The sequence below is a fragment of the Peromyscus californicus genome, unplaced genomic scaffold (genome assembly GCF_007827085.1).
Source record: "Peromyscus californicus insignis strain IS unplaced genomic scaffold, ASM782708v3 Scaffold_3__1_contigs__length_106647218, whole genome shotgun sequence".
Taxonomy (NCBI): domain Eukaryota; kingdom Metazoa; phylum Chordata; class Mammalia; order Rodentia; family Cricetidae; genus Peromyscus; species Peromyscus californicus.
In genome coordinates, this window is record NW_026294551.1 from 73,973,904 (window position 1) to 73,999,261 (window position 25,358).

At 47.5% G+C, this 25,358-nt stretch overlaps 1 protein-coding gene across 3 annotated transcripts; it reads right to left on the reverse strand.

The window, feature by feature from the left end:
• Mgat1 (alpha-1,3-mannosyl-glycoprotein 2-beta-N-acetylglucosaminyltransferase) lies at positions 1 to 25,337 on the reverse strand. 3 transcript variants are annotated; one of them, XR_008222451.1, is made up of 4 exons: positions 25,208 to 25,337; positions 23,961 to 24,371; positions 3,794 to 9,537; positions 1 to 607 (listed from the first exon to the last, which is right to left on the reverse strand). XR_008222451.1 is itself a non-coding variant. In XM_052758133.1 (3 exons), exon 3 carries the CDS (start codon positions 9,412 to 9,414, stop codon positions 8,071 to 8,073), a length of 1,344 nt encoding a protein of 447 aa, XP_052614093.1. In that variant the 5' UTR covers positions 9,415 to 9,537; positions 23,961 to 24,371; positions 25,208 to 25,337; the 3' UTR covers positions 1 to 8,070. The 3 variants fall into 3 exon arrangements, 2 of the variants coding, with proteins under 2 accessions (XP_052614093.1, XP_052614094.1); XM_052758133.1 differs by having other exon boundaries at positions 1 to 9,537; XM_052758134.1 differs by lacking the exons at positions 23,961 to 24,371; positions 25,208 to 25,337 and adding an exon at positions 18,502 to 18,632 and having other exon boundaries at positions 1 to 9,537.
• Between the last annotated feature and the right edge of the window lie 21 nt (positions 25,338 to 25,358).

The window sequence follows — 25,358 nt, forward strand, 5'->3', positions numbered from 1 at the left end:
TGAAATTATTAACGACTTTTATTTCTTTCTAATTTTCTACATTTTTACAATGGCAGAACAATTAACACATTACTTACAGATTTCTAAAAATATTTGTAAATAAGTGATGAAAATTAACACCCCACCATCATCCAATCAATAAATGGGGTGATGATCTGAATAGATAGTACTCCAAAGACGACTCAAATGACCAGAAAATACTTCAAAATGTTTGAAATCTCAACATCCTTAGCCAGCAGGAAATGCAACGTAAAACTGCTTTGATAGCTTATCTCACCCAGTCAAAAGGGCTCTCACCAGGAAAAGAAATGCGGGGGTGGGGTGGGGTGAGGGTAGGAAGACGGGACCCCTTGTATGGTGCTTGTGGAAGTGTGAGCTGGGGCCATTCTAGAGGTCAGTAAAGATGTTACTCAAAATATTGAAAGTAGAAGAAGAATATGACCCAGCTGTGTCGCTCCTGGATGCGTAACTGAAGGATTCTGTGTCTGCATCCCTCCGAGGTGTTCGCACATCCATGTTTGCTGCTGCGATATCCACACTAGACGCCCATCAAACAGATGAACGCACAAAGGAAAGGCGGTGTGCACAAACGATGCAGTTTTATCAGCTGTAAGAAAGAAGTTAAATCATGACACTTGGAGTGGAGTCAACAGCTGCAGATGGTTACGAGACACAAAATGAGCCAGACGCGGAGAGACAAATACCATGTTTCCTCTCATATCCGGAACACTGATTGGCGTGCGTGCGTGCGTACGTATGTATTTTGGAAGTAGAAAGGGGATCATGACCTAAGAAAAGAGGAATAGACCTTCTGGGGAGGGAAGTGAGAGTACCAGAGTAAGGAAGTGGTTCTCAGCCTTCCCACTGCTGCGACCCTTAAATACAGTTCCTCATGTTTGATGATCCCCAATCATAAGATCATTTCGTTGCGACTTCATAACTAATTTTGCTGCTGTTATGAATTGTAATGTAAATATCTGATATGCAGGGTATCTGATATGTGACCCCTGTGAGAGGGCTGTTTGACCCCCAGAGGTTGAGAACCGCTGGAATAAGAGGCCCTGAAAGTGGAAGAGAAAACTGCTTAGAAGCAGGGGGCAGACAGGATGGGGGAGGGAAGCAGAGAAGAGGGATGAATAAGAACTAAGTATCATGGCATACATGTATGAAAACACCAGAGAAACCCATGGTGCCATATGGAACTTAATTAATTTTAAAAGTTATTTTTAAAAGATTTGCCCTATAACCTATTTGATGGGAAAGATAAAAGGGTGTATGTATAATGTGCATGTAGATGGCATGTGACAAAATATTAATTTTTATATTATCTCCATAGAAGAATTGTGTGTCTTCTTGGCATTAATCTTTCAATTTCCCTATGGGCTTAAATTTTCCTAATAAAAACTTGAAAAATACTTCAAATGCAAAATTGAAAAAAGTTGGGGGTGAATAAAATAATATCCATATCCTTTAATTCAAAGATAATTTCTACCTTAGTAATAGAACAGACACCATACTCACCCTTGGGTAGTAATGAGTAAATGTTTGGCAATTCTTATCCTCAGAATATTTGTTTAAGCATTCCATTCTGGTTGCAAAGACTTCTCCATTTCAAGGACAGAACCCAACAGCCAAGGAGAATTCCAACCAGTAACTGGTTTCACTGATCAACTACTTTCAAACTTAGCAACTAAAAATAATCATTTATTTTGCTACTCGGGGGTAGAAATTGAGGAAGGGCTTGGCCAGCTAATTGCCACTTCACACCAAGTTGTAGTTAGATGTCAGCCTAGGCTTGGGGTTTCCCAAGGCTCCACAGGACTGGGTATCAAGGATGGCTCGCTCACAGAAGCAGCAAATGCTGCTGCCCGCCGCCAACCACCCCATCTGGCCTCTCCAGTGAGATGCTCTCAGGGAAGTGAGATTCCTTACGGCAGAGCTTTCAGCCCAAGATTCTAAGCAAATCAAGTCACACAAGCTTTGTTGTTGAATGTCAGATTCTTTCCAGAAGCCCTGTGTAAAAGGCCTGGTCCCCAGGGTGGTGTCTGGGCAGTGATGGAGCCTGTGGAAGATCTGCAGTCACTTGGAGGTGTGCTTCCCCAAGTGAGGTATAGAACCCAGGCCTAGCTTGTCTGTCTGCTTCCGAGCTGGAGATGTGAGCACTCACATGGACATGGATCCTGCCAACCAGCCAACAGAGTGGCCCATCTTAGACTTGAAACTTCCAAATTCTGAGCCCAAATAAACCATCTGTGTCTACTATTTTGATATGGTGACATAAAGGGACTAATGTGCCTTCAATAACCTAACTGCATATACGCAGCCTGACTCCTGTTGCAGCTTCATGCAGGATGGAGGTAGCTGTTCCCACAGTGTGTGCCAATTGGTATCTTCCTCTGGAAAGGTATGGAGGGTCTTGGTGAGTTCTCACCACCCACCCCAGAGTCTGAGTTCTTCCTTTTTCTTAAACAGAAACCTTGAAATATAATTACATTCCCAAGAGGTATTTGAGCAAAGGTGCCCTATCTCCATACTCATGCATACTGCCTGCCCATTAACCACATTCCCCTGCCTATGCCTGTGCTAGGTAAGAGTTTTAGCTGAACACATTGTGGGGAGGCTGAGACTCCATTTCCCTGATCTGCAACTCAGAGCCCTGGGCTAAGTTCTAAAGAATGGAAGGTGTGTGTGCATGTGTGTGGGGAGGGTGAAGAACTGTTTGTCCTGTCCTCCCCTTTACTCTGTCCTGATGCCTAGATCCATCTTGAATGGGGACCCTAGAGCCGTAGGTTGACGATGATTCCTTCATCCCACTGCGTGAGCCTGTCAATCAGCATTTCTGTGGATGTGTTTGGGCTTTAAGAATACTACTCTTAGCCAGGCGGTGGTGGCACACACCTTTAATCCCAGCACTCAGGAGGCAGAGGCAGGAGGACCTCTGAGCTTGAAGCCAGGCTGGTCTACAGAGAGTTCCAGGACAGCCAGGGCTACTCAGAGCAACCCTGTCTTGAAAAACCAACAACAATAAGGTAAAACCTTGAGAATACTACTCGTGTGACCCTGGGAAGGCCTCACCATGATAGGACAGTTCTCACAGAACCCAGTAAGGGTTTCAGGAAGCTTAATTTTGCCCTTCTCTGGGTCAGGATTCTTAATGCATTTCCATAACACCATCATTACCCTTCCTTCTCCAAGAACCCCCGGCCACTGTTGCTGGTTTTAGTCTTGCAGGTGTGACAGCATCGATGGCTTCCCACACCTCGCTCCCTTTTTCCTTAGCAGTAGGAATTCTAGTTGGACTGAACGTCAGTTTAGCTGGCAAGTTACTTTCTCTGTCTCCTTTGCCGAGAGCATGTCTGTGTGTTGTCTGTGGCCATGGACCTGTGACCAGGTACTGGCTGCAGATTCCCAGAAACAGAAGCTGGCCCTCCTTTAGCCCGTCTTCCTTTCTTCCAGCCTAGCCTGGGTGATGGCTGGAACTCTCGGAGCCAAGGAGTGACACCCAGAATGGAAGCCTCATGCTAAGGAGGGTGACACCAACATGTATCTGTAGCCCTGATGACATCAGAAGCCATCAAGCCAGTCCCAGATTGCCCGCCTCTCTCTTTTTTGAAAGACTTGTGTTAGTTGTATGTGTCTGTGCCTGTGTACGTCTATGCACCACGTGTGCAGGTGCCCCAGGAAGCGTGAGGTCAGATCCCCTGGAACTGGAGCTACCAGTGACTGTAAGCTGCCTGATGTAGGTGCTAGGAACTGAACTTGGGTCCTCTGCACGTGCAGTATATGCTCTTACCTGATCAGCCATCTCGCCAGCCCCTCTCTCTCTCAAGATCCAAATTTCCTGTTGTGTGCAGCTCACTCTAGTTCTGAGTCACTTACAGTTTTAGTAGAAAGAGTCAGACTTCAAATGAGCGAAGGGAGGCAGCGGGGCAAAGCACACCAACTTCAGTACCGTGTGGGGCCCATGCACACAGCTTCTAAGACTGCCACTCAGCCTTCTTTAGACTCGTGAAGGTGTGAGGGCCTAAAGCGGGGGAACCGAGGTGAGCACTGGGAAAGGAAAACACGAGACGATTCCCACGGGACTGTCTTCATGTTGCTTGTACACATTAAGTCATCTTCATAACCTTCTGGAGGGTACTACCGTCCTGACCTCATAGGACGAAACCCTGGCAGGTTCCAAGGTCTGTTCTGGAGTGAGGCATACAGACATTGGCCCAGTGCAGGGTTCAGTGCAGGCCCATCACCTGGGTAATCTGTGCCCACCATGCTTGGTCTCCCAGCCTTAGGACAAGAGAACACGGACGGCACTTGATCCTTTACCTGAAAGGGCCTCTAACCTCTGCTTCCAAACATAAACTCCCTGTGATTTGTCCAGGCTAGTCAAGTGTGTAGAAAACAGGGCCCAAGGGCTCCTGGAGTAGCAAACCACTTGCTGCTCTGAAATTCCCACCTGGAAGCCTGAGACCCATATTTCTTAAGAATGAGGGTAATATTATGTTACATAAACTTATTAGTTATGTAAACTTATATAAGCTAAGTATTTGCAGAACTTTATGAATTTGTTGATAAATAAATGCTCTATTTGCGTGAGAAAGAAGTCTGGTAGGATCCTGCACCACAATATAAATCTGGTAAAGAGGCATGGATATTATTGCAATCTGTTTTGACATCCTAAAATAAATACGTAATGACAGAGAAAAGACATTCTTAAAGTAAGATTTTCAATCAAGTGCTGTAATTACCCTCTAACTCCCACCTTCCCTAAGAGGTTCAGCTCTCCTGGCAACCCACCCGGCAGGGATCAGATGGGGAAGAGATGGGGCAGTCTACTAAAGACTCAGAAGCCTTGCCACAGAGACTAAATCCAATACATCTGTCTACACTGGGTGACTCACTCCACAAACGAGATGTCAATGTGACCTAGATAAGAGGGCGAGGCCATATGGAAGACAAAGATGGCTGTCCTGAAGCCATCAGAGTCACGAGTGAAGGGGCATGAGGAGGATGGCAGTGGGTGGACCAAGGAGTGCTTAGAGACAAAAGCAGAACCCCCAGTAGGAAGGCACCAGGGCAGAGGCGACCCCGGAATGACTGTGGAATCTCTAAACCGAAAGGTAACAGGACTCTACAGTATTTACCACCATGGGGTTTTCCAGCTGGTGGAATCTCTAAACTGAAAGGTAACAGGACTCGACAGCATTTACCACCACGGGCCTTTCCAGCCAGTACACCCACTGGTCCTCCACAAGAGCATCAGGGTTCCTAGTCAACGATGCACACATGAACCTCAAGGGTGCTTTGACGAGCAGCAAGCTGACTCTTTTCAAGGAAAACCCGAGAAGCCAGGCTATTTTTAAGTGTCTGTACAGCTTTAGCAGGCCTTAAGACATCCCCTCTGTTTTGTATTTCCTGGACTCAGTCTAACACACCCACCATCCAGGGTAGGAGACCACTGGCTGTTCATTCCGGAAGTCTAGTACCACCTGCTGCTTTGGGGCCAAATGAGGCTGGGGAGGGGTATTGAAGACGGCACTAAAGGATGGAACGGAACATCCTCTATCTCCGTTGTTTACAGCATACATTCCATTCAGATCCCGGGTCTGCCCCAAGCACCCCTGATCAAGTTCACCCCTATTGTGCCTGCTCCTCCACTGGTTTAACAGCAACAACACAACTCCGGCAGAGCTCCAAACAAAGCATTTGGCCAGGGACTGCTAAATACATTCATTAAGTATGCTGAGAACATGAAGTCCAGACAAACTACTCCCCACTCAATGGTCAGGGATATGATGTGTCTCCTCCTCCAGCCCCTGTGTCTGTAGCTGCAAACAATGGACTATCTCCTTTCAAAATCAAAAATTAGCATTAAACAATCCATCTGAGAGCATCAAGGGAAGACACAGCCAAGGCCACAACGTCAATGTTTAAGATGAGTGAAACGGATTCCACTGTTTTAGTCTGCACTCCTGAGCCGCAAAGCAGAGTCACTAACCCCCACTTCTGCCAGTGATCTCTACCACTAGTGGCCAGATCCAAATTTGATTGTCATACAGTCAGACCCAGGGTTCTCAAGAATCACTTTGAAAAAAAAAAATTGGGCTGGGGGGGGGGGGTAGCTAATAAATTACTTGCTGCGCAAGCAAGAGGATCTAAGTTCAACTCCCAGAACCCATGTAAAAAGGCCAATTATGGCAGCACTGGGGAGGTGGACTGGTGGATCCCTGGGCTCATTGGCCAGACAGCCTCGCCTAATGGGGAAGTTCTCTGCCACTGGGAGACTCTGTCTCAAAAAGTAACATGGACAGTATTCTGAGGAATGACATGAGGTTGACCTTTGGACTCCATAAAAAGGCACACATGTGTACCTGCACACACATGAGCATGCATACACACACACATACACACACACACACACACACACACACACACACGTATAAACACACATACAAATTAGTTAGTGGGGAATAAAACTTCTCAGAGGGTGCTGCTTGTGATATGGGTGAAATTTCAGCAAACGCTGAGGGTGGGACAGATGTGCTCTGTCAGTATATGTCTTCTCACTGAGGTCACAATCAGGAGTCTTAAGTGCCAATGCACAGCCTGCCCTATATCCACTGCAAACCCTGGATTCATGGGCAGCTTGCTGAGGTGCCCAGTAGATGCTGTCTGAGTGAGCAAAACAGCACAAGACAGCTCCTACAAGGGTTTAGACACCAAGGTATTTTGCAGACCAGTCCAGACCCACTTGTTAACCAAGGAGCCCATGGCCAACTTGAAGATGAACAGCAGCTCTGCAGCCTGGGGCCTCCCCACAAGCTAGCCTTGCTCCCCTATCTGGCTCCATCCTTGACTCTCCCTTGCCTTACCCCTGGTCCCACCCATCCTATTTTTCTCATTTTCTTTCCCTCAAGTCTAGCTCTTTCCTGTAGACTTTACTCCCTTTGTCCCCCAACCCCACTTTTTACCTCCTTTCCTAGGACACAGACACATATTTTTCAGACAATTCAGCCTTTACTTTATTTTTGAAAATAATTCTGTAGATTCCATTTTTCTTCCATGAAACTAAGATCAGGCAACAAACAAAAACACACAAACTTCTCTCCAACCTGCTACCTGCATCTTGGCCGGGAAAGATGGGGGAATGCTTAGGAAGGCCGGACAGGAGCTAGCTTGGGGTCAGAGATGTCCTGGTCTCAGCTACTGGTGTATTTAGCTCTGAGACGGCCACCAAGAGCCACCACTCAGGGAGCAGCCTCTACCCCAAACCTCAGGAGAAAAGAGGCACAGAAGTCAGTCCACTGTCTTCCACCGGGCTGGCACTTTATCCTCCCAAACAACACGGAGGGAACTGACTTTCAGAAAAGAGGGGGCCGTGGGCAAGAAGCAGGGTGCCCAAGTACAGGCTTTCCTCCGGACACCTTTCTTGACAGCTGGCTCTAACCCAGGAGAAGGCCTGCTTTCCCTTTCCACTCCCATCTCCCAAGCACAGACTGCTATGCTGCAGGAAAAGAGGACTGAGAAGCCAGGAGGCAGTGACCCCGGCACCCCAACAACTCCAATCTGACCCTGACAGTGAAACCCCTTTGGTTAGTCTCATTTGGCCACAAACCCATTCCTTCTTCCATAGCCCAGCCCCACACTGGGAGAAGGTGGAGAAAGGGTAGGTACATAAGGTGGGCTCACACTGACAGGAGCCAGCTCAGGGCTGACAGGCCTGGTCAAGAGAGCTGGAGTTGCCAAGCTCTCTGCAGATGCCCTTCGAGAGAACTCAGGACACCCTGGCCCCAACAAGCCCAAGCCTCCCCATACCACACAGTGGTTTCTTGTTCAATACCCCCAAATACACCACACAATAGTTCTCCTGATATATGACTCCCTTGACAACGGGAGTATAACCCTCATCTTATGATTTGTGCACTAGAATGCCACTGGGGGTGGGGGGACGGAAAAAAGGAAGATCTACAGACCCAAGAGGGAACCACTGACAGGATGGTATAGCCCAGGGACTGCACGCCTGTCTCAACTCATGATATGGCAAGGAGACCCAGCAGGGAAAGGCAGATGCTGCTAATTCCAGCTAGGATCATAGCCATCCCAGGTCTGTGGAGGGGCCAGGTGGACACGCCGGCCCCGGAACTGGAAAGTGACAATGCCCCGGTAGCCAGCCCTGGGGACACCAGACTTGAGGTCATCCATGACACCCAGGGCCTTAGCGAAGGCCTTGAAGCTGTCTCTAGTCGTGTACTGTACCCGAACCTCCCCCAGTTCCTTCCGGTCATTGGTCCTCACTTTCTCCACCTGTAGCTGGGGGGCACCATAGACACGGGCAAGGAAATCCCGGTCATAGGCCTCCCGCTGCAGGTATGACAAGTCCAACTGGGTGAAGGACACAAACTGCTGGTTCAGCTTGATGAACTTAAGATGCTGGTCAAAGAACTGCCCGTGGCTCACACCCTTGCGGCCGAAGGTCATCGTTCTTGAAATTTCTGGACGAATACAGGCCCGCCCCTTTCGCTGCTCAGGTCTGCGCATCCAGTCGTCCCAGAATGCCTTGGGCCACTTGGGCTCCAGCTCTGCCCACAGCTCAGCCAACAGTAGCCAGCCAAGGCCAGGAAAAAAGTCTGTTCGATAGAGCAGCTCTGGTTTGCTTGAGTCCACCATCTGCTCCTTGCCGTTGTCATTCCAAGCAGACACACACCAAAGGGAGGGGTCTGTTCTCAGCAGTGGGTAGGTGGCCTGGAAGTACTCAAAGAAGTCTGGTGCCACCTCCAGATCATCCTCCACTACCACAACTGCTGGGAACCTGAACTTGTTGAAGATCTGGCCCAGAGCCCAGCGGTAGTGCCTGGCGATCTTGTAGTAACCCTGGAACTTGCGGTGATCTGGCTGCACAGCGATGTTACTCAGGTCTGGCTGCCGGATGTGTGTGATTGCACTGCCGTAGGAAGCGATGACCTGTGCTGTCTCCTCGTGCCCACAGTCCTGGCTGACAATGATGGGGAAATGCTCAGCTGAGGGTCGATAGTGCAACAACTTATCCAAGCAGCGCCGGACAGTGCTGCGGTCACAGGCAATGACCAGGATAGGGATCACGGCTGGTGAGGGGGTCACAGGCATGTGGGGCCAGGCTGGAGGGGCCACAGTGGGCACTTTCCACCTCTGGCTCAATAAAGCATAATGCTCCCCGATTTGCTGCAACAGTCCCCGCTGCCGCTCCAACTCCACCTCGGCGTCCTCAGCCAGGCGGATCACCTCTCGGGTGAGGCCGGCAGGGTCATCATCAAGAGCACTGTCTGAGGGTGGCCTGCCAGGTGCTGGGCGTGTCCAGAAGAAGAGGAGCAACAGGGCATTCCAGCCCACAAAGATGATAGCACCCCAAAGCACAAGCCCTGCAGACTGCTTCTTCAGCATCCTGGCCCCCACAGGGGAGGGCAGGCAAGGGGAGGGCTCAAGGCTGCCTTTGGCTTGCCTGGCTCACTTCCCCAAGTCTAAGGGTTTATTCTTCTGGGCTGAGACTGGGAAGACGCCAGGTACCTAGAGAGAGGAGAGAGAAAACCAACTGTTACCTCAAGTATGTATAATTCCACGTGCTACAGGGGAGAGGCTGGGCACGGGGGAGAGGCTGGGCACAGGGGAGAGGCTGGGCACAGGGGAGAGGCTGGGCATGAGTTGAGAAAGTGAGGAAAGAGGGAAGCAAGGAGGATGACTGCAGGATTAGGACCACATGCTCTACCACTTCAAAACGAGCTCCTGAGCCCTCAGAAAAACAATGTCAGTTTGACAAGGAGGCAGAGACTGACGCTAGTGGAACAGAACTGCAAAAAAAGAAAAAGAAAAAAGGAAAACTCCAGCTCCTGGTCCCTACCAGACAGATCTCATTGCCTGGCTTTGAGCCAGAGTCTAGTTCAGAAGGAAGGAGAGGTAAGACCATTTAACTCCCACTCCTCAAGTCAAGCTGCCCTAAAATTACTGATTTTAAAAAATCAAATATCATACCTAACTTAGTAAGGAAACACATGAGAGAAAATGTTTGTCTTTCTGGGTCTGGTTATTCTGTTTAATACAATGATGTTAGAAGTAAAGTCAGGCTGCCTACAACACTCATGCTTATGGAGGCACTACCCCACAACATCCAAGTTATGGACTTGGCCTTAATGTCGGTGACAGATTAACAGATACACAAAATGTGGTATAGATATACAATGGAGCATTACTCAGCCAGAAAGAACACAATCCTGTCAATAGTACTCAAAGTAATCCTGTTGATCAAAAGCCAAACGTGAAAAAACAAGTAACACATTTTCTTTCATTGTGGTAACAAATAACAACAACCTGAAAATAGAAGAGGGACTTGTTCAATGAGATATCAAAATAATAACTAGTAAAGGTCTGCAATTAGACTGTGTTATAAATAAGCAGACTATCCAATGGAATAGAACAAGATTATTAACTATTATACAGGAATTTGAAAAAATATAGATGTAAAATTACATCTATATATGGATAATTTCCAAGTTCTCCAGAAATTCAAACAAATTAAAAACAAATCAAACAAAGAAAAAACAAAAAGCCTAAAGTGTAGGAGAAAACACGGGTGCCAAGAAAGGCCTTCTAACCCTGACTCAGACTCTCGGTGTAACAAAAGAAAACCGATGCTTTTCCTTACTTGAAAGACTTTCACATGGATAGAGACAGCACAAGGAAAAGAACAAACTGAACACTTTTTTGCAGCATCAATCACAGATACACAATACCACGCTAGGGGAAGAATTTCAAATAACAGAGGAAAAAGAGGTACAAAATTCTACAGAAAATGAGCCAATAAGGGTAGCTCATAAGAAATACACACACACTTAAGATATCCTTACACATAGCAGAAAATGTTTAAATTCAAGTATAAGCAAAATGCAAATTAAATGTTACTCATGAGACTGGTACAAAACCAAAATGACAACTCCCAAGTCTCTTAGCGACAGCTGAGGAACCTAAGTTCTCCATTGGTGGCTGGAGGACATCAGTAAACTCTGGAGGGAGTGGATGTTTGCTGTCTTGATTATCATATTGATTATAGTGATAGTTTTACGAAGATAAATAGATAGGTAGATAGATAGAAAGAGAGAGAGAGAGATCAAAACAAACTGTACCTTTTAAAGGCATGTAGTTTACTGTGTGTCAATTATACGTCAATAAAACTCTTCTTACAAAAAAAAAAAAAACCTCTATGGGGCTGGAGATTGCTCAGTGGTTAAGAGCATTTGTTGCTTTTGTAGAGGACCAGGGTTCAGATCCCAGCACTCACAAGGTGGCTCACAACCATCTACAACTCCAGTTCCAGGGGATTTGATACCTTCTTGTAACCTCTGAAGGTACCATGAATGCATACGTACAAGTAGGCAAAATACTCATACACATAAAATACAAAAGTAAGTAAAAAAAATTTAAGACACTGACTATACAAAGTAAAATTGATATTGACAGTAGGCTGAAGTAAATATAACTAGTGGTATCTACTGAAGAATGTAAGAGAACACCCCAGTTCTTAGGGAGTGCATAGTGAAATATTTAGAGGCAAAGGTCCATGACAGATGCCTTCAAGTAGTTCAGAACAGAAAATACCATAACTGCATAGGCTGAATGGGGCGTAACATTAAAAACAGATGAACTTGTAAGGCGTGAGGAGACAAGAACTAGAAGCCTCTTCGGGTGAGGACGCTCATTTGGCTAGAGGGTTTTTCAGGCTGAGGAGTCCTAGAGGAAGGGGACACACACACACACACAAAACAACACAGTATCACTGACCCTCCTCTGCACTACATCTCTGTTCTCTACCCTAGCTAAAAATCTTGGGTCTCAGATCTACTCTCTATAGCCCTGTGATCTGGGTCCTGTCCTCCCAAGTCCCTGTCTGCCCCCACCGTTTGTCTTCCGTCTAGAAACCAACCACCCCCACGGTTCCAGAATGCCAGTATTCATAGAAACCTTAGGTCATTTCCACTCAGCTGTGACATTATATCCCTACTTCATTACAATCGCTTCTTGGGAGAGGTGAGAAATGTACCAATTGTCGGGTTCTCCTTCACTCCCCTTCAAAATGTGGTCAGTGTTGAAACTTTCCCTGTATTCCAAAGGCCAGGATTTCAGGGTACCGCCATCTTCCTGCCTTCTAACTAAGTGACTAAGCAGGAAAAGGTCTTTGATACAAAAGGTGGGAGAAAGACAAAGAGATTAAACTTCATTAAGTGCTGTCTTCTGGAACAGGAGAGTGGACTGTCCTTGAATTGTCAATGAGACACTTTCAGACCTACCTGTAAGTTTTCAGGCTGGTGGCAAAACCTCAAGAAATCACCTTCAAGTGACTTTATACCTTCAAATGACTTTTCATTTTCTCTAGAAGCTGAACTAGGTATAATGTACCTACTAGCATACAGACCAAAGCAAGCCTGGATTGTCTGTAGCAGGATTGTTAGCAAGTCTACAAACATTCAGAGTGGCTGGATGGCTTCTTGGGAAGAGCTCTCTCTGGCTCTTGGTTCCTTCCTGCCCTATCCCAGCCCTTCCCCAGGAACTCTTCAACAGCACTAGCTTGTTTTGCCAGGAAGAACGCAATCAATCCCCACTGAAGCCCTATCTGCCTCTCCACCAAGACTCATCAAGATGCCCTGTGTCATTTTCCCACAAATTCTCCAGGCAGGATAGTCAGCTATGTCTGGATGTCAGTAGTGTGTGAACACACACTGACCACGAGTAATGCACTCTACAGCAGTTGCCATGTCTGGAGGTATGATCCAGTTCAGGCCTTGGCTGGGTGGACAAGCTCCTCCCGGGAACACTACTCTCAGTCATTTCAGGCATCTTAAGAAGGACACAGCAGATATATATATATAAAGTCAGACAACCAAGAAGCAATGCTTCTGTGTTCTTCCGCATCTCTAAGACTCAATTTTCTCACCTCTAAGATGGAAACCATCATGGAATACCTCAGCAAGTTGCTTTAAGAACTGGATGAGATAACCCACAACACATTGAGAATAGTACCAGCTATACAACAAAATAAACACCAAGATAATCTTCCTTGATGCTTTCAGATCATGATAGTCCACCTCCCCATTACCATCCACACCAGTGAAACCAGCAAAGGACAACACAAGGAAGGGATCAGCTCCATGCACTCACTGGCAAGCTACAAACTTTAACATACACAAGTGCATGAAACCTCCAAAGTGTCTTCAATGTGGATACCACACACATGTGCAATCCCTCCATTGCCATTTCCAATCCAAAACACACAGAAAAACACTTTTCTAAACTCATTTGATAAGAAAAGAGCACTCCATTTGGTAGCTTCTAATCTAATCTAATGTGGGGCTATTTATATTCTCCATCCCACTTGGGTGTCTACTCACATTCTGCTACAGAAATAAACATAGTGGATTATCATGCACTGTTCTTATAACAGAGTATATGGGTGTGGAGCCATCCACTGGAACATGGACAATCTACCCGGAGTCACATCTTTAAAGAAAACTCATTCTTTCTCCTCCTGAAGCCAGCAGCTGTCAATAGTTCCTCAGTTAGGGGAGGAGGCTCATGAACCCCTTCCCACTCTGTGCTAGATTCTAACTTCAGAAACATATCTAGTGCTAGAAGCTTCAGAGTTATGCCAGGGTTGAAACAGTTCCCCATTCATTGCCATTCTCATTTCATGCCCTCAAACCTTTTAACCTGTTTTCTTTCTCTAGTATGAATATTATTTTAATCTGAAATCCCTGACGTAGTTCCCCAGCTGACCTGATCTACCTGTGGCTTCTCTTTAAACAACCTTCTAGTAGCAAGAGAATTTTGAACATATTATTAAAAGCCATCAGAGGCTGCCCTGCCCACAGGGGGGAAAAATCAAACTCCTTAGTTTGACAGAAATTGTGTTGTGGAATATTATTTTAAGATGTGTTACATTTGTTTATGCTGTGGAACATTTGTTTTAATGATGCAAAGATGTGTTGCATTCTTTTTGGTTGCATTTGTTTAACTCTGTGAAGCTGTCTAAAACACCTGATTGGCCTAATAAAGAGCTGAACGGCCAACAGCGAGGCAGGAGAAAGGATAGGCGGGGCTGGCAGGCAGAAGAAACAGAAGGAGAAATCTGGGAGGAAAAAAGAGGAGCAGCAAGAAAAGGAGAGGACACCAAGGGTCAGCAACCCAGTACACAGCAAACCACAGAGTAAGTAGTAAAGAAAGGGATACAGAATAGAGAAAGATAAAGGCCTAAAGGCAAAAGGGAGATGGGATAATTTTTTTTTTTGTTTTTTTTTTTTTTTTTTTTTTTCGAGACAGGGTTTCTCTGTGTAGCTTTGCGCCTTTCCTGGAACTCACTTGGTAGTCCAGGCTGGCCTCGAACTCACAGAGATCCACCTGGCTCTGCCTCCCGAGTGCTGGGATTAAAGGCGTGCGCCACCACCGCCCGGCTGAGATGGGATAATTTTTAAAAAGCTGGTTAGAAATAAGCCAAGCTAAGGCAGGGCATTCATAAGAAAAAGCCTCCATGTGTGATTTATTTGGGAGCTGGGTGGCAGGCCCCTCAAAAGAGTAAAGAGCCCAGACAGTAAAAACCAAACATTAACAGAAATGGCCTTCACAACAACTGATTTGTATTCTTTTGTAATCTCATTTCCACCAAGAATGACTTGGATTCCATACAACAGCCTCAGAAGACTACTTATTTCCCCAGTAACTGCTTTCGTACACGGTTGTGTCTTTGCTCCTGAAATGTTACCCAATACTCCACCTAAAAACATTCACATTCTTTAGGTCTGTATCATCCCAGACAGATACAACCAAGCCTCCCCAGGACTACTCTTCCTCTGCACTCTCTCCATGTTGTAACAGAATCTAAGACCACACCTTCCTCAGCTCTTACCTTACTCCTTAGGAAAAGAGGCTCTATGTCCTCTACATCTGCTACAGTGTTTGCACATGTGTGAAGTTTGAAAGGCTGCATCAAGTAGCATTTGTGGTATTAACTAAACCAGGGACAATGAAGGTCAAAACAGTAGCAGAAGTGAAGAACTTCACTTTCCACAGAGGACTGCCACATCTCCCTCCTGGAAGCTCTTCATTCAAAGTACTGGCTATTCTCTCCTCCAGAGGGGACGGTCCACGTACCCTCTCTTTGATTCTGAGGAGACCTATGACTCCAGAAGTAGCGTGTGCCTCTTGTAAGTCATTCCTTAAAGACAAGACAGCTGGGTATGATGGAGCACACCTGTTCTCTCAGCACTCAGGAGGCAGAGGCAGGAGAAATGCTGCAAGTTCAAGACTAACTTGGGCCACATAGCAAGACAGAACATTCAAGGTATTCTGGCTAACAAGCTCAGCTAATGTTCCAGCTGACTGCTAGAACCCACCACTAAGTATGAAAGGGAACCAGCCACATCTGACTGCAACAAGAAAGCCCACTAAGTTTGGGGTGATTCATTACAGCTGTCAGTACTTAAAACAATGAGAAGAAAATGGAACAGAATATTTGATAAGCAGGGCGAGTGCTCCTCCCTACCTGCTACACTCAGGTCCCCAGTCCAGATTTTGAAGACTGCTCTGCTCACACCCATTTCTTAGCAGTATTTTTGGTAAACAATGAATTACTTCAAAATTTAGTGGACTAAAACTGTAAATCATTTATTCCCTCAACCAGTATCACTAGTTGAAGAATTTAAAAAATGGGGCAGAGGGAAGTTCCTGTCTCTGCTGGGACCTCAGGCCGGAAGACTCAAATGCTGAGGGCGAGACTCCTGTAGATGGTTGTTTTCTTTTTTTTTTTTTTTTTTTTTTTTGGTTTTTCGAGACAGGGTTTCTCTGTGTAGCTTTGCGCCTTTCCTGGAACTCACTCGGTAGCCCAGGCTGGCCTCGAACTCACAGAGATCCGCCTGGCTCTGCCTCCCGAGTGCTGGGATTAAAGGCGTGCGCCACCACCGCCCGGCTAGATGGTTGTTTTCTTAACACATCTGTAGTCTGCCGTTGATGTTAACTGGGGCAGTAGCTGGAGAGCTGGCCACACCATCATGTGTTCTTTGCATGTGGCCCAGGCTTCCTGTGAACACAGTGGTTGGGCTCCAAAGACAAGGAAGAGCTCCAAGACAGAGAAGGAGCCAGTTGAAGCCTTTTCTTCATGCAGCTTGCATCACTTTTGCTTTACTCACTGCCCAAGGAAACTTGGTCCCCACCATATTTAAGAGATGAAAATGAGGCTGGAGAACTGGCTTGGCACTTAAGAGCACTGGCTGCTCTTCTTCAGGACCCAGGTTCTATTCCCAGCACCCAGATGGCAGTTTACAACTCTCCGTAACTCCAATTCCAGGGGCTCTGAGGCCCTTTTCAGGCCTTTGAGAGCACCAGGCATGCAAGTGGTTTATGCAAATGCAAAAACATACATATGGGCAAAACGTGTACATACATACAATTTTTAAAAAAGATGGATGAAAATGGAAAATCTCACCAACAAGTAGGAAGAGGACAAAGTGAAATGGCAACATGTGGAATGGGATATTTATGAACAAGGCCATTCAAGAAAATACAGTTTGCCACATTTCCCTTTTCAAATTAGAATATATCGTCAACCCTGACCTGAGTTCTTAATATCATTGTTTATGAGATATGCCTGTGATACACATACTCAAAACTGGCTTTCATTTTCCCAGTGTTTTTAGGACTCCTTTGGGGAAATTAGTAGGTGAATCCACATCGCCAAGTACAACATTTGCACCATGGTGGGGTGAGAATTGAGTCTCAGCATATTGAGGGTTCCGTTGCACACCAGGTAGCCCTGGGCAAGTCTTGCCAATCCCTATGGGACCTACTCACATGCTTCATCTGAAGGGATGCCTAAGAGCAATTCCTTTATAACACTTTTTTTTAAAGAAGGCGTATGTTGCGCAAGCTTGCCTAAAACTGATGATCCTCCTGCCTCAGCCAGCCGAGTTCTGATATTACAAGCTTGCACTATCGCATCTAGCTTCTAGCATTCTTGATTCCATCCATGCTTGCCCTTCTCTCTGCCCAAGGTGTTCCTTAAGCAACAAGTAGACAGCAAATAGTCAACTTCCCACCAGGAGCAGGAAAGCCAATGTTATGTCTAGCCTTTAAGTATCGAGATGGACGAAATGTTACTGAACTGTCCCTCCTATTTCTGCCTTGCCCAGTACGATACAAAGCACAGCTTAAAAAACAATCCAAAGCACACAGAACACATCACAGACAATGGCTGTCTAAGTGAATTACTTTCTGGTTGTTACACTTTGTGTGATGTACCAGGTCCATAATTTCCGGGGTAAGGAAAAACTGAAAAGGAGTGTCAGAGTAGACGTGCTAAATAATTCAAGGGTGTAGAGAGTAAGACCTAGGAGGGAAGGGATACAGGTTATTCACTCTGGGGGAAAAGGTGAGAGAGAAACACAATGCTGGTACAGCAAAAGGCATGAAAGCCCCACAGCCCAGCAACAGCAAGCCCCATAACCCCCTGAACCAGTAACTTGATGAACCATTGCGTCAGTTCCTCATCTGTAAACAGACAAGTTGACTTTGGTCATCTCCAAGGTCCCTGATGTCTGGATAATAATGACAATTCCCTAATGTCCTAAGTAGAAAATAAGTTTAACCTGTTGCACATGCCACAGACTTTGAACACACTGTGGTGGAGCCATCTGAGAAACAAGCAGGGATGTAATGCCACTATTATTAGTGATCTCCATACTAAATGATCAAGTAGTAGTAACTGAAATGGGAAGACTCCAGAATAAAGGATGCTCTAGTCTAGACCGTATTAAAATAGACAATAAAGTGGGCCAACGATGTTCTCTAGCACGAAAGCCATTACAGTAGCAAAGGTTAACAAAACGAAGCTTCAGCTTAAGGCCACTCTTCCATAGAGACACCGATTGGGTGGGCCACAGTCCCTCTGCACCACATTTTGTAAAATGGGGGGCTATGCACCTCTTGGGGGGCCCCCTGTTCCACATACATTAGCAAAGAGGCCAAGGAAAAAGTTTTCTTGCCAATTTACATATTTCAATATTGAGTCAAATTTTCCTTATGGCTGAGCAAAAACAAGCTCTTGTAACTTATGAAGCCTGGACTCGGGTGAGGCTCGGAGAAAGTCCACTTTCCATCCCTGTCCCCCGCTTCCTCAGGGGGACCCCACCTCTCCCTCGCCCGCACCCGCAGTGCCCTCCAGCCGAGTTTCACAACAACCCCCTCCCGGAGAAGCCGCCCTCCCTGCAGCAGCTGAAGGCCCGCCGGGAATCCTGCTGCTTGCTGAGCGCTAAGTTCCCACTTCCCCGCGCGGGGGAGACTTCGCGCGGCGCAGCCTCGGGTGGGCCCGCCACTCTCGCCGCCTCAACAGCCCGGGCTTTCCGGCACACTCGGGACTCAGACCCGACTCCCCTGGCTGCACGGCCTCCCTGCTCTTCTGGGACAAGCCCCAGGGCTGTGGACGCCGGCCCAGCTCACCAGATCTTCCCAACTCTGCTAGTCTGGAACCAGGCTCGCCCAGGACCGGCGAGACCCAGCGCTAGCGCGGCCGCGTCCCGTCTCGCCGGCCTTCCTGCGGCGCCCGCCGGGCCCTGCCAGCGGGCAACGTGGCCCTTCCCCGGGAGGGCGGGGCGGCGCTCCCCCACCCGCCTCTGTTGGTCCCCGCCCTGCCACGGGCGAGTCCGCGCTGGCCCCTCCTTCCGCGGCCTGCCTCGTCTGCTGACTTCCCGATCACCCGTCAAGATCTAAACATCGCGTTTTCCGGGTCTCCCAACTTCGAAAGGCAGTGGCAGAAGAGATGTTGGTTTGGGGCCCTTCCCCTCTCCGGTCACAACTCCCAGTTTAGATGGCGATCCCACTCACACCCTCAGCCTAGTCCAGTATAGACTTTCCCCAAGAGTGTCCCCTTATCCAGCCTAGCCCTCGAGTCTAGAGCCTCACCGACTCTGAGGGGTACGGGACTTGGTGGAGTGTTCCCAAGGAAAGCGTTCACCAAACCCAACAGGAAGAACCTGGGAACTATTCCCTATACCTAAACCAGGGAAACTGTAGAATATATGCTGGAGAAAGGCGAGGGGTGAGTGCAGTGCGTGCAATCAACAAGCACCAGGTGCCAAAAGGGAAGCTAGGGAGGAAACACCTGCTGCCCAAGGCGAGCAAGAGGCAGCCGTTTCGATTCTTGCTTGTTTTTTCCTTTGTGAGTGGGGAAACCAGAGGTAGGCCTGTACACAGTGTAAAACCGACGCCCTAAGGAGGGAAGGAATCAATCACAGGCTTTTGTAGTAACCCTAAAAGTGAATGGGGGGAGTGCCTGGATCTGTTCTCCTTTGTATCTTAAGTAAAAGAAACCTGGAGGGAGTTTGAGGGGGGTGGGGACAACGACTCATCCGGGCCCAGGTGAACAAGCAGGACAAGCTCAGCAGGAATGCTTCAATCAGAGCCTCAAGCAGTCTGAGGGGGAGGAAAAATGCAAACCAGGAGCTTCAGGGCCTGACTTAGGTGTCAGCAGTGGCCCTGGAGCACAGTTTCTGAGGTCTGAGTTCTGCATAATAGGCTACTCTGAGCAAGCCAGATTTCACTGGCTGGGCCATTTTGGAATTCAGAAGTATCTGGAATCCTTACAGTCCACTCATCTCAGTACCACAGCCTCACTCTCTCCAACATCCTGCTGTACCTGACCCTCTGCATAAACCTGGGCTCCCACCACCCATCTCTTACACCTAAGACTGGGGAACAGGAAACCACAGGCTGCTCAGGGGGTGACTTTTCAGAGAACACTGCCATTTGATTACGCGATACCCTCAAATCTCAGACCCTCCTACCTGCAGGCTTCATTAAGTTTTGCAGAGGACGCCTAGGTATGTGCTTACCGAGTGCTTGTGTTCACTAGCTTGTTCCAACAAGACACCAGGATTTACGTACAAAGTAGGGAGTGTCATAAGGCTCCGGTAGGCAGGTGAGGAGTTAAAATGGTAAGGAATCACTAGACATTGTCACCCTGCCCTCCAGGCCTGTCCCCTTGACCTCTCTGTACTGTCCCAGCATCTCTGCAGAGTTCAGCAGAACCCTATTCTACAGAGAAGTCTGAGGCTTTGGGTAAGTGTAAATTTTCTGTTAAATCGTAAGTCATAGTCAGACTTTACATTTAGGCATTCCAGCTTTCAAACCTAGCACCCACCTGTCCCTGAGAACTGCTGAGATGGCTCTGTGCCCATGTGACAGGAACACAGTGGGGCAGCAGAGAAATCTTGACAGCAGCAGTTGGAATCCTGCCCTGAAGTAGAGGAAAGGGCTGACACATCAGTGAAGCGGCCTGTGTGTGGGTGTGGTATGTGTATGCCCACCATTTCCAGTTTAGCTGACTGCAGAGACTGTGACAGGAAACTCAAGCCCATGCATGCATGTGCCAAGAGAATGCCACTGGTTTTCTACACCTTGGCCCTCTTTTTACTTCCCATAAAAAGGGATTGAGGGACTTACAGCCCTTACACTTAGTGCCAAAGTGTGAAGAAAAACGACCAAGTGTAACCTCCCTAGAAGTGTAAAAAGTTGGGAAACTGGTCCATAGATCCAAAATATAAGGAGCTCCAATCACCATCCTGGATAATAACAGGTACTGGAGATGGGGAAGAGTGAGCAGCCCAGGCCTTCTAAGGCAGTTACCCAGGAAACAGGTCAGGAGAACACAACTCCCCACCATGTCCATCTCTGAAGTTCTTTGTTTAAACTCCAAGATGATCCTCAAACACAAGAAGACTACCCTGCCCCCAAGAAAGGATACAACATAGAATTGGGATGGGATGAGCTTTTAAACAGGAGTAATAGACAGCATTTGGTCTAAGCAGCAACAAGTATCAGTACTGGGCCCTGGGCTCTAGAGGTTACATCAGGGACGAACTGAAGAAATGGGAGCTGGGTGTCTAGACTCTGGGGATCTAGAGCCTGGGATCAGATTATGTGCAAATGGAAAAACCAGGAAGATCTAGTCGCAGGATAACAGAGAATTAAAAGGTAATATGCTTGCCTGCCTACTCTACTACCACCAAAAAGGAACTAATGAGCAAAGTAAAAACTATCCCAGGAAATGGCTCCTCAGAAACTTCAGCCTAGACACCCCTAAGTGTTTGCAGTTTGGAAAGGATTCATGCTCTGAATTTGTGACAGATCTTTACTTAAAACCGTAAGAGGAAGCAAACCAAAGTGTTAAGCTCATGTTTTCGTTTCCTTTATCATTCCTCCTAACATGTCTGTCCCAAACCACATAACGATACAGAAACTCAGCTCATTAACAATAGACCACTGAGCAATGCCTATGCAATCTTTTCATTAGCCACCTCCAATTCCTTTTAGAATAAAGGAAGGTCTAAATAACTTCAGTTTAAAATCCCCACACAATGTGTGATTAAATTCATCACGAGTCCTGGCTAACGGCCTGACACACTTGAGTGTGGTACCCTAGCAATCTGCTGGCCCTGTGAGAAAGCTTGAGAGGAATGTCTGGCAGAAGAGTCGGCAGTGCTCTGGCAGGTGAGAACCCTAGCTCACACTAAAGAGGAAATGACTTACCAGGGAGGCTGTCAGGGCCCAGTGTCTCTCCCTGGGGAACCTTGTCTGAAGCTGTAAGGCAACTCAGCACTCAGCTGCACAAGTGCTGTCAGCATATGCCACACCCTTTAGGTGAGCTCTTCCTGCTCAGGGCTTCTGGAGCTCCTCCTCCAACTAGGAAAACAGCCCGTGGTGGCGCATGCCTTTAGTCCCAGCACTCAGGAGGCAGAGCCAGGCGGATCCCTGTGAGTTCGAGGCCAGCCTGGGCTACAGAGTGAGTTCCAGGAAAGGCGCCAAAGCTACACAGAGAAACCCTGTCTCGAAAAAACAAAAAAAAAACAAAACAAACAAAAAAAAACCCTAGGAAAACAATAACAATCCCCACACTCTTCCTTAGAGTGAGGTAAGCCAGATAACAGCCTGGACACTTTGAATAACATTAACACTAGTCAGTGCAACTCAACTCCTCAGTACTTTGGGTGCTAAAGGCACTCACAGGCCAGCAGGGACTCCGCACAGGATAAGGAAAGTTCTAGAACACATTATGCCCTACAGGTGGTTCAGGAGGCATCTTGGGATCACATAGCCATAAAGAGGTCACTGTGATTCCCCATGCATAAGCAAAGATTGGTAACCATGCATTTGCTCAGTGGATTTGGGGAAGGTGACACATTGACACTGAGACTCATAGATAGCAGCCTGTCCTCTAAGGGGCCGTGACAAGCTTCAGACAAGAGAACAACTCAGAGCCAGAAGACCTACTCAGGCTGGGCTGCCCAGTCTTCAGGCCACTAAGGAAAGACAGGGACTCCTATGACAAGGAAGAACAGTCATTGTTTTCAGTGAATGTGAGGATCCTCTGTAACTGACCTCCAGGCTTCATGACCTCAGCCCTTGCCACCACATGCTGCTGCCTCAAATTCATACACTGTGTGTCCCTTGCTTTTTGCTGTCTATCATCACTAGGAAAAGCAGGCACCTTGGTGTAGGTAAACTTTCAAAGAAGGAGCAGGCAGGTACAAAGACAACTTGTTTGGGTTATGAACAACCTGAAGAAAAACAAAAGCCCAAGACATGTCAGTCTGGAAACACTTGGCACCTGAAAGAGCAGACAAGGCTATGACAGAGGAGAAAAGGTCCAGCACCGACTCCAAGAAATCGGGTTCGGTCTTCTCACTGGCTCTTGAGACTGCAAACTTCCCTCTACCCCCAAGAGAAAGGCACAGCAAAGCTAAGTGGAGAGCCATCCGAGCCGATGCAGTAGCTGACAGGATCCCTTGATTTAAGATTTCCTAAAACTGTCCACCTTTTACATAACGTGATGGAACAAACGCCAGGCAGGCCTTTAATTAAGATGTCTGCTAAGGCGGCTGGACAGTGGTAGTGCAGGCCAGCACTTGGTAGGCAGAGGCAGATGGATCTCTGTGAGTTTGAGGCCAAACTACAAAGAGAGTTCCGGGACAGCCAGGGCTGTTACATGGAGAAACCCCACTCAAAAAATAAACAAACAAAGAACAAAAACAAGGTGTCTGTTAAGGCTCTGGCAAGCATGTTCATTCAGTAAAAGAAAAGAACTTTCATCCAGAGCTTTTTCTATGTGTTATAATAAACAAGAAAACAAATAAAGTTGATGTGCTGTTTTATATGTACAAGGCCCAGGGTACTTTTCAAAAAGCAAAATTATTCCATTTGTTCTAAGTAGGAACCTGAGTGAAGTCTCTTCTAGTGTGAAGAGAACAGGACAGAAGGTGGTTAACATTTCTCAGGTTGCACATTGATCAGGAAAGTCTGAACTAGACCACAAATTTTACTGCTCCCCAAACTCACGCTCTATTTCTGTTCTTTCCATGAGGTTTCATGACCTAAACTTCCTTCCTGGGGAAGAAGGAAGAGAGACAATTTAGGAAGCTATCTAACCATTTCCTATTCTCCAGCCCTACTCCCCTCTCCCTTGGAGTCTTATTCTGTTAAGAGATTCCCAAAACTGAGCAGCCTGCCTCTGCCAGAGGAATCCATTTCGGTCTTAGTCCAGACTGGTCGGAAATCCTATTATCTCACTAGTGGAAAGGCCTTTAGAGGTAATTAATCCAACCGCCCTGCAGAAGCCCCATTACCTTGCACGCTCTCCTTGACCTAACCTCACCTACCTAAGCTCACAGTTGCAAGTACTCACAATCCTTTACCAGCTAGCTACTGTGGCCTCAGGAAGGAACAGGCTAGGAACAAATCTGCCCCTTGAAAGAGTGAATGAAGTAGAGGTGACGCTTCCTGTGCCATCAGGACACAGGAGGTGCCTGGACTTTAGACATGGCAGCATTCCCAGACTGTTCCCATTCACATCTCCTGCACAGTAACAGCAAGGCACTAAGTGAGAAAGGAGATAGAAACCTTACCTTTCTTTTCTTCTCTCAGTTGCTCTCCTGAAGATCATCAAGCCCCCCACTTAACACTCCATTTCCAAAACTGAGAACCAGATCCACCAAAGCACAGCTTCTCTCCACTTATCCAGGTCCAAAGTCCATGGCTGGGTGGACCCTGTCAGGGAGGAGTCTGGGGGGGAAGGGGTGTGTCCAGGCCCCTCCCCCCCCACTGCTGACTTCAGTGTCCCTCCCAGGCGTCTATTACATCCCTTCATCCAGCTGGCTTCTAAAGCTCAGAGGCTTGCAGTAGGCAGACTCCAGGTATTATGCCATCTCTTGCTCAGGCAAGAGCAATCATCCACTGATCCACTTGTGTTCTGCTGGGGCTCAGAAGAAACAGGCTTTGACATCGACATGGCCCGGGAGGCTGATTTCTGTGTAAACCTGTGGAACATTTAAACATTATGACACTATGCCCACATGGATTTCTGAGACCTCCATATTTACTACAGTCCTTTACTGTGTTCAACCAACAAACTCTCTTCCTTAACTACTCCACACAATTTGTATAAAAAGTACACACTTCATGCAATACTGTATCCCCATCATTCTGAGCATACGTGTATGTGGACTTGTGCGATACCTATTTTCAGTACAGAAATGTAAAGAAAAGTACTGTCAGTCTTCTAAAAAAATACAGAAAATAAGGTCCTACTCTCTAAAACACCATCTACTAATCCTCTCTCAAGCTTCTCCGGGTGTTAAGTGTTTTAATCTCCTACCTCCTGTCAATTGGACTAAATCCTACCCAGACCTGGATGCTGGCACCTTCCACAGGCATCCCCTGCAACCCTCACCTCCCCCACCGTTTCCAAATCTATGCTAAGGATGTATTTCCCAATTTCTTTCAAACTCCTTCCCAGGGCCCCCTCCCGAGAGCACTCTCCTGGAATATTTGAGGCCTGAGTCCTGCTTGCAGTAGCCCCAATTTTTCAGTTTGGGAGCCCTCCTTGGTGCCCCTTTCCTCTGTGAGTTTTACACACTGACACACACACACACACACACACACACACACACACACTCACACACGCACCCCTCTTCCTGTAGGGGCGTGGCGGACACAGAACACCCCCCGCCAAGAACTTAACTCCTCCCACCCTTCCTTCCGAACCCCGCGCACAGCGTTCTCACAGCACAGTGACACTGAGACCCTCCCAGTACTCCGATCCCTCGCTTCCGCCGCGCCTCAGACTCCGTCCCTCACTGCCCCGGCTCCTTACCTGGACCCCGCCCGTCCGATCCCGGCTGGGAGCCTCGGCCCTCCCAGCTCCAGCTCCAGGCCGGGGCCGGGTCCCCGCCGCCAGCAGGCCCCACCCCCTCGACCCCCTGCGGCCCGGCCCTCCCCTCGCGTTCCTGTCCCCCTCCCGCCAG